The sequence below is a fragment of the Phalacrocorax carbo genome, chromosome 1, assembly GCF_963921805.1.
Source record: "Phalacrocorax carbo chromosome 1, bPhaCar2.1, whole genome shotgun sequence".
NCBI classification, from domain to species: Eukaryota; Metazoa; Chordata; class Aves; order Suliformes; family Phalacrocoracidae; genus Phalacrocorax; species Phalacrocorax carbo.
In genome coordinates this window covers 13,788,648-13,801,192 of record NC_087513.1, presented here as the reverse complement: position 1 = coordinate 13,801,192, position 12,545 = coordinate 13,788,648, and the positions used below count along the sequence as shown (strand labels likewise).

General features: G+C 40.3%; 1 protein-coding gene across 5 annotated transcripts in view; it reads left to right on the top strand.

Moving 5' to 3' along the window:
* Window positions 1–12,545, top strand: part of PHTF2 (putative homeodomain transcription factor 2) — a 75,817-nt gene that overhangs the window by 15,167 nt on the left and 48,105 nt on the right. For all 5 annotated transcript variants that reach the window (XM_064444154.1, XM_064444129.1, XM_064444145.1 and 2 more), the window contains exon 2: window positions 2,931–3,007. In XM_064444154.1, the coding sequence (XP_064300224.1) occupies window positions 2,963–3,007 (45 nt within the window). In that variant the 5' untranslated portion in view covers window positions 2,931–2,962. The remainder of the gene's footprint in view (window positions 1–2,930; window positions 3,008–12,545) is intronic.

Genomic DNA, 12,545 nt, shown 5'->3' with positions numbered 1-12,545 from the left:
AAGTACAGGGGGACAATCACTTCCCTACTCCTGCTGGCCACACTATTCCTGATAGCAGCCAGGATGCTGTTGGCCTTCTTGGCCACCCGGGCACACTGCTGGCTCCTGTTCAGCCGGCTGTCAATCAACACCCCCAGGTCCTTTTCCTCCAGGCAGCTCTCCAGCCACTCCTCCCCAAGCCTGTAGCGTTGCATGGGGTTGTTGTGACCCAAGTGCAGGACCCAACACTTGGCCTTGTTGAACGTCATACAGTTGGCCTTGGCCCATTGATCCAGCCTGTCCATGTCCCTCTGTAGAGCCCTCCCACCCTCAGGCAGATCGACGTTCCCACCCAGTTTGGTGTCATCTGCAAATTTACTGAGGGTGCATTAGGTCCCCTCATCCAGATCGTTGAAAAAGATATTAAACAAGGCTGGCCCCAAAACTGAGCCCTGGGGAGCCCTGCTTGTGACTGGCTGCCAACTGGATTTTACTCCATTCACCACCACTCTCTGGGCTTGGCCATCCACCAGTTTTTACCCAGCAAAGAGCACACCCATCCAAGCCATGAGCCACCAGCTTCTCCAGGAGAATGCTGTGGGAGACAGTGTCAAAGGCTTTGCTAAAGTCCAGGTAGACAACATCCAGAGCCTTTCCCTCATCCACTAGGTGGGTCACCTGGTCATAGAAGGAGATCAGGTTGGTCAGGCAGGACCTGCCTTTCATGAAGCCAGGCTGGCTGGGCCTGATCCTGTGGTTGTCCTGCACTTGCCTTGACAATGCTATGATTGACAGTGTTATGATAGGTGTGACGTTTTTATCAGAAATATATCCCTTAATCACATTTTTTTTCTGAGATAGATCAATCTTGGAAGAACGCTTGATGGATAGTTTGATGTTTGGGGGCTAAACTACCTCTCCTACTCCTCGCCACTGGTGAGGCCACACCTTGGGTGCTGGGTCCAGTTCTGGTCTACCCAGTACAAGAGAGACACAGACACGCTGGAGAGAGTCCAACAAAGGGCTGCTGAGATGGGGAAGGGACTGGAGCATCTCTCCTGTGAGGGAAGGCTGAGGGAGCTGGCACTGTTCAACATGGGGAAGAGAAGGCTCAGGGGGATCTTATCAATGTATATAAACACCAAAAGGGAGGGTGCAAAGAGGATGGAGCCAGGCTCCTTCCAGTGGTGCCCAGTGACAGGACCAGAGGCAGTGGGTGCAAGCTGAAACACAGGAGGTTCCCTCTGAACATCAGGAAATATTTTCTTACTGGGAGGGTGACTGAGCACTGGCACAGACTGCCCAGGGAGGCTGTGGACTCTCCATCCTTGGAGATGCTCAAAAGCCACGTGGACACGATCCTGAACAACCAGCTCTAGCTGGCCCTGCTTGAGCAGGGGGGTTGGACTGGGCAACCTCCAGAGGTACCTGCCAACCTCAGCCATCTGTGAAACTGTGATTGCGAAGGGGTTTTTTTTTGAGATCCTCTTATGTTGATTTTTACCAATTATGCTTGATCCTGGAATCATTCAGATAGTATGTCTGGAAACGTTTTTTAATATTTTGATGTTACTTATACTAACTTTTTCAAAGTGTTTTGCATAATTTGTTAGGAATTTATAGCTTTAAGGAATAAAATAGGAATTTCCTTGTGCATTAAATGCTTAGTGGAGTTATATAAAAATAACAAACTTTTTTGTAAACATAGGAAGGATGCTGAATGTTAGGTGGAGCTGAAAACTTAAGCTTTTACCAACTGATGTTAAAAATTCACACTTAGTATAGTGTGCCGCGTTGACTTTTTTTTTAACTGGGCTCGAGTATGACATATTTGTTTACATGCGTATATTTTCAAAGGGAATCAGTGAGATGAGATTATTAAACACAAAAGAATTCAGATTTTTTTGGCAAATATTTTAGCAGGTTTTTCAATTGCTTCTTCCTTTCTTCCACTGGCCACTTCCTACCTTAAGTAACAGTTTGAAATGTAGGTACTAAACTAATTTAATTGTTATTAGTCTGTTAATGTCTGAAGTAATCTATTCGTGAAGTATTGGGGTATGGTTTTAATGATAATACGTTCATATCTGAAAGAATGTGCATATTATAATAAAATATCTGGAAAGGATTCTATAATTTTCACCTAAACTTTACTTTGATTTTACAGAGCGTCCAGTACGAGAGAATACATGCAATTTTGTAGAAAGTCAGTAATTCTAAGTCTGAAGGCTTTTTAATGTTTATTTTCTTTATTCTTGCCTTTTTTTTCTGAACTAACTCTGGCTGACTGATTACATGAAAGAAAACTTTTAAAATTAGTTTTCAAGGTAGGAATGTTTTATGTAGCCTGAAAGGTTTTGTTTTTTTTTTCCACATTGAAACTAACGACAGTGACATCAAAGATTAACTAATACTACTGCTATTTGCTACCATTAAAACAAACTTACCGCTCTTCCTTGTTTTTTTCCTTTTGACTTAGTGTATTAATTTTATGATTAGTGGAGTTTTAGCACTGATTATTTTTTCTCAAAAAATATCTAATAGTCTGTATGAAATTTTCTTGCATTTTATAACACAGTTATTCCTGGACTTCAGGATACTGTGCTGTGGTAATAACTACAGGTTGCTTAATTTATCAGAAAAAAATTTTCTGCATTTAATATAACTCTCATGAGGTTCTCATGAGACAATAACAGATTACCTCTTGCTACCTGTGTTTTACTGGGGAGGATGGACAGAACTGAGGCTTCTGATGTCCTGTAGCAGCAGATTTGTAGTTTTTTGTTTACTTAGAGGAGAAAACCCAAACTCTTAATAAAATAGTAACGAGACAAGGTGTAAAGTAAATATAGCTGTTTGGTGCTTTGCAGGTAACGGGAGTGTTTCAGCATTCCCTATGTTGGCCTTCGTAGGGAAGGTGGAAGTAAAGTTCTGTCTTTTTCTGTTAACAGCCTAAAATGACTGTGTGAATTCAGTGGAATAAATGGCGTCCAAAGTAACTGATGCTATAGTTTGGTACCAGAAGAAGGTAAGCTTTCTATTTGTTTTTATGGTGGCTTTAAAAAATAAACACCTTGGCTTATTGTTCTTTATGTGTAAAGTATAATAAATATAAAATACTCCTGTGTTATTGGTTAGTGCTGTATGAGAGTGAGTAGCTTGAAACTTTTCTTCCAAAAGTAAATACATATTTGGTGACTGTATCTAATGAAATGGACTAGCTTTTGGTCTGTGTTGAAAAGTCCTCACTCCCTTGGCTACTTGTGCTATGGAAGAAAGGAAAGGGAATTTTTGTTCTCAGTAGCATGTGAGTTAATGTACAGGAGAATGTTTCTATAGCACATAAGTGAATCCTTGTATTTAAGTAGAAAATAAGAATTGAAACAGATTTTCTGTCAGTAACAAGGAACTATTTAATTCATACCCAAAAGAGATAAGCAAGGGCTTTTTAGAAGTTAATTAGAAAAAAAATTATTGGGAGGGGAGAGGCAAAGGTCTCATTTGGAGATACATAGTTACAGTATTGTCTGATACTGTATCTTTTGATTCATGTTTGCACACAGAAATGCTGATGTCTCTTTCCAATTTATTATTTTGACAATTTCAAATCATCATATCCTCTTGACATTAGTATGCCGGTTGTCTCATTCAGTTAAATTGCTTTTAAAAAGCTGAAAACTTTGCTAAATTTTGAGATGTGCTTCTTTACTAAGATATAAGTAAGGTGTGATGATAAATTGTTTTTTTCATGACTCTCCATGGTTTAGTAAGCTTCTATGAGTATCATTTCCCTTGGGCGTATGGCTGTCTTCTTGAGAGTATGCAACTTGTCTTTAGGAGATGCATGGCAACAGTCTTCAAAACAGAAATTCTGGTTAACTCCTAGCTAAGCAGTAGTTAATTTTTAGAAATAAGATAATACTGGTATGCTTTACTGAGAACTTTACAACTGTGAATTAAAGGTACACTTGGAAAAGCAGGAAAATTAATTTTGCTGACTTAATTTATATTCAGCGTATAATTATTAAAATATGGAAAATAATTCAGAATTTAGTAAGGATTTTTTGTTTTGTTTTGTACTGTGTACTCTCTTCCTTCTCTTAATTAAACTTTACAAAAAGTATTTTTGTAAATATATCAGTGGAATTACACTGTGGTTTTGAAGTGTTTCTCAATTGCATGTCCAATCCCATTTTTTTAAAGATTTGGAAGATGCCTTGTAGAAGACTGTGTAACAAAATTCAGTGCACGATCTTGTGGAAAGGGAAAGTGATGCTGCTTTTACCTGATTCCACTAATTCTCTCATAAATTTCGTTCACTCATGCTGTCATACTGATAATACAAGCACCAAGTACCTCTTTTGCGCAATGTAAGAGATGCTGGCTGTAAGATCCTCATCACATCTCTGAGTTTTTTTTTCATTGGTGATGAAGAATTAGTCTCTGGACAGATCTTCTATGGTATTCAGCTTTATATATAAATGGTCTTTTGATGCAAGAAACAGTCTGAAGTCTCCGTAAATCTTCAATGAAGTTGATGCTTGTCATCTGTTTTTCTTTTTTTTTTTTTTTAAAAACATGTCTTTTTTCCTGTCAGTCATACAGGAAAAGGAATGCCATATGTTATATGCTGCAACTTTCCATCCTCCTGGCGTTAGGAATGCAGCATCTTCTGCTGATGCATCGCTGTGCAGTGATGTTACAGGCGGCAGGCCTTCTGGTCTTGATATAAACAACCCATTCCTCAGTTTTACTTTCCCAGCACACTGCCCCTAACAGGATTACTCATTATCAGTCCAAGTAATTTGTTTAAGTCTTGTGAAATCACTAGGAAAAAAATGACAGAACACGTTTTTTGACATCCTCCTGACACCCACCCTTTAGATATTTGTAGGTATTTATGAAATCCCCCCTCAGTCTTCTCCAGGCTGAACAAACCCAAGTCTCTCAGCCTTTCCTCATAAGGGAGATGCTCCAGCCCCCGATCATCTTGGTAGCTTTCCACTGGACTGTCTCCAATAGCTCCCTGTCTTTCTTAAAGTGGGGAGCACAGAACTGGACACTACTCCAGATGTGGCCTCAGTAGGGCATAGTAGAGGAGGAGGAGGATAACCTCCCTTGATCTGCTGGCCACACTCCTTTTAATGCATCCCAGGATACCATTGGCCTTCTTGGCCACAATGGCACATTGCTGGCTCATGGTCACCTTGTTGCCCACCAGCACTCCCAGGTCCTTCTCAACAGGGCTGCTAACATGTACTGTTCAGCATCCGCCAGCTCCCTCAGCACTCATGGCTGCATCCCATTGGGGCCCATGGATTTGGAGGATCCAGTTTGCCTAAATGATCTCTAACACAGTCCTCTTCAACCAAGGGGAAGTCTTGCTTCCTCCAGATTTTCTCTCTCACCTCTGGGGGCTGGGATGCCTGAGGGCCAGCCTCAGTAGTAAAGAATAAAGTAAATAAAGAATAAAGTAAAGAGAAGGCATTCAGTAACTGCCTTCTCTGCATCCTGCATCACCAGGGCACCCACCTCATTCAGTAGTGGGCCCACAGTTTCCCCAGTCTTTCTTTTACTGCTGATGTATTTGAAGAAACTCTTGTTATCCTTGACATCCCTCACCAGATTTAGTTCTAAGTGGGCCTTGGCCATCCTTGTCACACCTCTGCGTACCCTGACAACATTCCTATATTCCTCCCAAGTGGCCAGTCCCTTTTTCCACATACTGTAAACCTCCTTCTTCCATCTGAGTTTTTCTAGAAGCTCTTTGCTCATCCATGTGGGTCTCCTGGCTCATTTGCTTGACTTCTTCCTCACAAGGATGCACAGATCTTGAGCTCCAAGGAAGTGGTACTTGAATACAGTCCAGTTCTCTTCGACCCCCTGCCTTCCAGAGCCCTAGCCCATGGGATTCCTCCTAGCAGGTCTTTGAAGAGGTCAAAATTAGCTCTCTTGAAGTCCAGGGTTGTAATCCTACTTGTTGCCCTGCTTCTAACATGCAGGATCCTGAACTCCACCATCTTATGGTCACCACAGCCAAGGCCTCACACCCTCACATCCTCAGCCAGACCTTCTTTGTTTGTTAGGATAAGGACCAGCAGCACATCTCACCTCGTTGGCTTTTCCACCATCTGTGTGAAAAAGTTGTCCTTGATGTTCTGCAGGAACCTCCTGGATTGTGCATGGCTCACGGTGTTGCTTTTCCAGCAAATATCAGGGTGGTTTAAGTCTCCCATAAGGACTGGGGCCTGTGATTGCGAGGCTGCTTCCAGCTATTTGTAGAAGGCTTCATCAACTTCCTCTTCTTGATCAGGTGGCCTGTAGCAAACACCCACAAGAGTGTCACCCATATTTGCCTGCCCCTTAATTTTTACCCGTAAGCTCTCAACTCAGTCTTCCTCCATCCCTAGGCAGAGCTCAATACATTCCAGTTGCTCGCTCACATAGAGAGCAACTCCCCCACCTTGCTTTGCTGGCCTGTCTTTCCTAAAAAGTATGTAGTGGTCCATGACACCATTCCAGTCATGTGAGCTATCCCACCATGTCTCTGTAACTGCAGTGAAATTGTGGCCTTGTGACCGCACACAGATCACTAGTTCTTCCTGTTTATTCCCCATGCTGAGTGTTTTGGTGTACAGGCATTTCAGAGAGGTAACTGAGGATGCAGGTTTCCCTGGAGGGGTGTGTGAGGGCCTGCTACAGCTGTGCATGCTCTTGAGGCGGTTGGTCTCCTGGCTGTCATCTCGTGAGGCAGCTAAGGCACTGTTGTTGCTGCTCTGGTTGGCCTGGCTTATTCCCCCCTTGGATGTGATGGCAATAGCATTGCCTCTTTGGACCCCGCCCTCCGAGTTGCTCAGTGTCATCCTTTACTGGGAGCATCTAGGCGTTCACCAAGGTCCTTTATTCTCTGCCTCTTCCTCTGCCTCTCTCTTTCCCCCATGGATTTGTTGTTTGCACCAAAGATTTCAAATTGGGGAACAGGAAGAGCTGTGCTAGTGGTTAGTGGGTACCAGCCGTCTTTTTGTCCATTCTGATATATTTCTATTATTTGTTTGCATATGATGGCAAGATCCTGAACTCTGTGCGCTAGTGGTTGCGGTCAGGTTTAAATTTTTATTTCAGAGTTTTCAAAGTTTTCCCACTTACCTTACTTTTTAGATCTGCTGATTCCTCACAACAGTAACTGAAATTGAAAGTAAGGACGGATCAAAACTTCGCACATTTTGGCAGTAAAACATTGTTTTTGAGGCAACAGAGAATGGGGGTTGCAGTCAGTATCGATCAAACTGATATGACTTGCCTATGTGATAAAATGAGGAAAATAAAGTGTTATTTTGGGGAGGTATTTTCAGATTAATGAATTGAAGTGTGAGTGCCCTAAAAAAGAACATGAAGAACTTCTGATATTTATAGTCATACATAAAGAAGAAAAATATATTTGAGTAGAGGGTGGCAACATAAGAAGTATTTAACAGATAACTTGCTCCTTGTGTTCCTTTATTTTCAATTGTAATGTGTTTTTTGGATGTATTTTTGATGTATGTATTATATCTCTCTACTGAGTTTCAAAGGTCTGTTGGTTTCTCAAAAGTAAGGTGTTTTTGTATTTCTTTAATGGAAGGAGTTAAGCAATTGAGCTCTTCCAACCCTTCTTTGGCCAAGTTTTCCAAACACCAAGTTTACTCCTATGACTCATACTATTGTCTGAAATTGAGCTCCTCACGGGAGGATGATTTAGTAATGCACTTTAATAGTTTAAAAGGTCAGACCTTTTATTATGTAAACTTGGGTTTTGTTGTTGCAGTAGATTCACTCTGCTTTTAGTGCATTGGAGCTCTTGATTACTGTCTTGTAAAAATGCAGTAATCGATTCTTAATTATTTTAGGTTGGATTGTAAGTTTTCAGGTAGTGTATTATACCAGCTTGTTGTTTGAGATATAAGATTGCATGAACATAGCTTTACTGCTTCAAGTGGTAGCTTGTGTTTCCCAGCTGGTACAAATACTTTTGCAAGGCATGAAATCTGAACAGATAAATCCTGCTAGACAGAGCCTGGCTCTGCAGAAAGCAAAAATAAATTAAACCTCTGCTGTGTTCCTGGATGCACCAGGGAGTGCAGGGCTGAGATATTTGTGTCCCAGACAGGGTTTGTCTGGCTTGTTTTCAGCACTTTCTGCTGCACTGGTTCTTGCGATAAAAGGGTGTGGCAGGGCATCTGCATTGCTGTCTGGAATTGGTCGTTACTTTGGTCCCAGACAGCTGCTGAGCTAATATTCACATATATGCACTTTGTCAGTTAATATCCTTAGGATTATTTGTATTTACCATAATACTGAACTTGCTTCAGATTGGTAATTGATTAATTTTAGGGAGAAAACTGTCATAATGTTTCATCTGAAAAAATCTGACACCCCCACAATTATTTTAAACAATTTCAGTATCTGATGATGTACCTGACACTGATACTTTATGCATACTTGCAGTATTGCCTCAGTAACAGTAACTGATGTTCAAAATAATAAAATTGCTAACAGTCTAAAGTATTACTTGTATTGCTTGTAACTTAAGCTTTTTGCATTTATTTCTTATAATACTTTCAAGTTTTACAGATAATAACAGATGTGCAATTTTTGTGTGGTTTCCAGTTTGGAGATGATATGTAAATTTACTGTAACAACTTTCTGATTTTCAGTCCTCACAGAAACCTTGCTGCTAAAATGGAGAACTTTATACAAATTCGTCGATGGTATTGCAGGAGAGAATGATGTTGTTCCTTCTCCTGGGGATGGTTGTAGGGGAAGGCAGAATGGAACTTAATGAATTGAACCTGAATCCTGCACCTGATTGCATATCAGTTAACTTTGCCAATGCAGCTTTCTGCTGTTCTGGGTGTCCCTCGGGCATGGCTGTTAAAGGGCACAGTAAAACAAATGAGATTCTCTCTCATGGCTCTGAAGGACAAAATTAGAGTTCTAATTGCATTGCTTTAAGATCTGTAATATTCAGTGTTTTACAGCTCATTAGCCCAAGATTATACTTGCCAAGTTAATAAAGGAGGAAATAAAACAAAAGTTATGCCATTCCATAAACCACCTGATTTCTTTCTTGGCACTGAATTCATGTGATGCATTGGTGACCCTGGCACCAAAGCCAGTTTTGGCCAAACAGTCAGGCTGTATGGCTGTATTACCTAAAACTCTGGAAGCTGAAACTGCATCAGTTCAGAAACGTCTGCCTTCAAGTGCCAAAACTTGGCAAGTGTTGGAGCTGGCTATTTGTTGGGGGTGGGGTGGGAAGTATATTTAGAAGAGTTTCCTTCCACACAGTGCTGGGATTCAGTACTTAAGTTGTCAAATTGTGAAACGTGGCCAAATAGCAGGGATTACATTCAGCACCTTGTTTCGGTGAGACAAAATGCAAGTTTCTGAATCTTGTGCAAAAGATCACTCAAAAATTGGTGCTGTGGCTGAACAAAGCAGGCTTGCATTTGCCTGGCTCTTGGTTCCCATGCCTGCTTTGCCCTCCTACAGACTTTCATGCACTTGTCTGGTGAATTTGGTCAGGGGACTAATCCAGTTAAAAATAGGCTTGTGAAATCTATAAGGAAGTGAGCCTATCTAATGCGGGTGGGGTGGGGGGGCAGAGTGAAGAGCTGAAATCCCTCTGTCTTGAGAGGGATTCTCTGATTCTTGAATTGTTTCATTGTGCCTTGTGAAACTATAACCTACTATTTTCTTTTCTCTTCCTGAGTGATCTGATTGATCTTTCAGCCACCCAGATGAATGTGCTTGCACATGGAAGGTGTGCCATGGGTACTGGAAATGATCAGGGGTGTAAAGGCAGTGCTGTTTTAAAATCCTAGTTACAGTGCTGGTAAAACTGCTGGATTTTCAGTGGTCTTCAGGGAATTACACTGAATAATGAGGATCTCTGAGTGGTTTTCTTTTCCCAGTTATGTCTTGAGGCTGCTTTGTTTTGTGCAAGTATATAATCATTAAAAAAAAACAAACCACAAAGTGTTGTAGAGGTCTTAAATCCTTCACACAGCTGGGCTGTGTTAGCAATAGTGTAGTCAGTGCATTAAGGGAAGGGATTTTTCCCCTCTGAATGTGCATGTGAGACAAGCATCTAGGGTGCTGTGTCCAGCTTTGGCCTGTCTAGTACAAGAAGGGCATTGGCATTTTTTGGCAAGCCCAGTGGAGGGCCACCAAGATTATTGTGGGGCCGAAGCATGGGACATAGAGAGACTTCGAGAGATCTTGGTTTGCTTAGTCTTAAGAAGAGAAGGCAAAGAGGAGAGCTTACTGCTATCACAACTACTGCTATGGAGGCTGTGGAGAGGATGGGGCCAGGCTGTTCTCAGACGTGCACAGGGATTGCATGAGAGGCAATAAACACAAGGTGAAATGTGGGAAATTCTGATTAGGTATAAGGATAAAAATGTTTAATGTGAGATTTGCCAGCATTGAGACAGGACCCCAGCATGGCTGTGAAATGTCTGATCTTGGGAGATGTTTGGATCTCCACTGGAAAAGTCCTTGAGCAGCCTGCTGTAACTGGACCTGCCTTGCACAGAAGGTTGGGTTAGATGACCCCCAGAGGTTCCAACCGGTATGATTCTGTGACGACTTTAGTTTTAAATTTGAAGAGGAGTAAACATTGCCAGAAGGGATTGTGCTTAATTGCAATTAATGACAGAGATGGAATCTCATTCAGCTTGTGCTTCTTTTTAGGTTTTGCTCTATAGTCCACTTAAGCCAAAGAAATGGTACTTGAGGTTACCGCTAGTGTCCAGTTCATGTCTCTAGGGAACGGCTTAGAGTAGATGTTGGTTGTTCCTGTACTCTCATTTAGTTTAACTTGCAAACTGTTTGTAACTATTCTTATGTATATAATTTTTCTTTATGTTTAATTGTCTGATGAAAAAAGATGTTCCGTGATTTTAGTAGATATGCTAAAATCTGTAAACCATTATTCAGGGCAATAAGTAGGGCTGACTGATGTTACCAGGAATTGATCTATGAAGAATGATACAGAAAAACTACTAATACATAGTTAATAAATGTTTAATTATGTATTGTCATACTCTGAAAGGGATGGTATCTTTGAAGTAAGCTTTGGTAAAATTACTGTTCAGTGAAATGACAGTAAGTCCAGTGCTGTTGCAGTTATTGCCAGATTTTAAGCAGGTCATTAGTTGGCAATTCAAACAGTTAAGAATAAATAACTTAGTTTTGATTTGGTTCATTTTACTCTAAATAGCTGGTTTCAGCTCTCCCTCTGGGGCTGGGAGAGGGGAGGGGAATCCCAGAATCTGTTAGTAATCAGAGGTAACAATTCAGCAGTCATAAATCCAAAGCTCTGCACTTCAGGATACACAGCTTTAATCCCTTAATTGTCCTTCTCCATTTGACTAGAAGTTACTAAGCTCTTCACTAGTAGCAGACAGCATACAACTGTTACATAGTGATTTCTGTCTGTGGTTTATTACCTAGTTTGTCTTAGCTTAGCTTGTCTGTTCCACATATAGAGAACAGACTTTATGTCTGTTCCACATAAAGAGAGCTGAAAAAACCTCACCACCCCTGATAATGAAAAACATCCTGAAAAAAAAAAATCATCCTAACGGTAGAAATCTATGCCAACAGAGATAATTATACAGCTGAGCTACTAGATTATTGCCTTTGCTGCTGTGGGGATCAGTTAATGTAAGAAGTAAAATGGAGTTTAAAATAACGTTTAATAATCCTGTTCCCAGTTTTGAGGAAATGAGAAATTATTTGTCCAGTATCTGAAACTGTATACTTAAACATGCACTAAATGTGAAGCATTTTTTAAGATTTTAAATGAATATTATATGTATAAAAATTATTTATAGATATCTTAATATTAAAATTGATATATAAAATCATATAGTTTTTAAAAGAATGTTGGACTGTAAAAGTTAATAAAGCATATTAGCTAATATTTTTAACACTAAATATTATAATAAGGTGTTAAACTCTTAGTTTCCTTGGTAGACAGTCCAACTTTGTATGAAGCAACTTTGTTTTTATTTACCAAGCTATGTATCTTGTATCTTTTGGATTTGTAATACTATTGTGATGTTGCTTGTAAGAGTGTTTAGAGGTTTTAAAGAGCAAAGCTTAGCATGTAGGCTTCATTACTATAAACATTAAAGTTTTAAGATCCAGCAGGAAATACCATGTATTCTTAGGATTATAATCTTTGCTAGTCTGCTTGGTCATAAATTATAAATGTCTCCTGAAATATTGATTGATTCCATTAGAATCAGAAGGTCTTGTGAGTATTGGGCTACAGGTTGATACCATCACTACATTAGCTTAAAGTGAATATCAGTGTCATTCACAAAGCTCAAATTCAATTTTGATGCACACATGGCTTATTATGAGAAAGGCACTGGGAAGAAATATTATGCAGTGCAGAAACCCTTCACACTGGGCTTTATTTGAAGTAAAAATTAGCTCTGTTTTCAGTAGCTTAACTTTTTACTTAGGCTAATTGCTGTTAATGTTATAAAACAAACTGTACAGGTGCCAAAAAA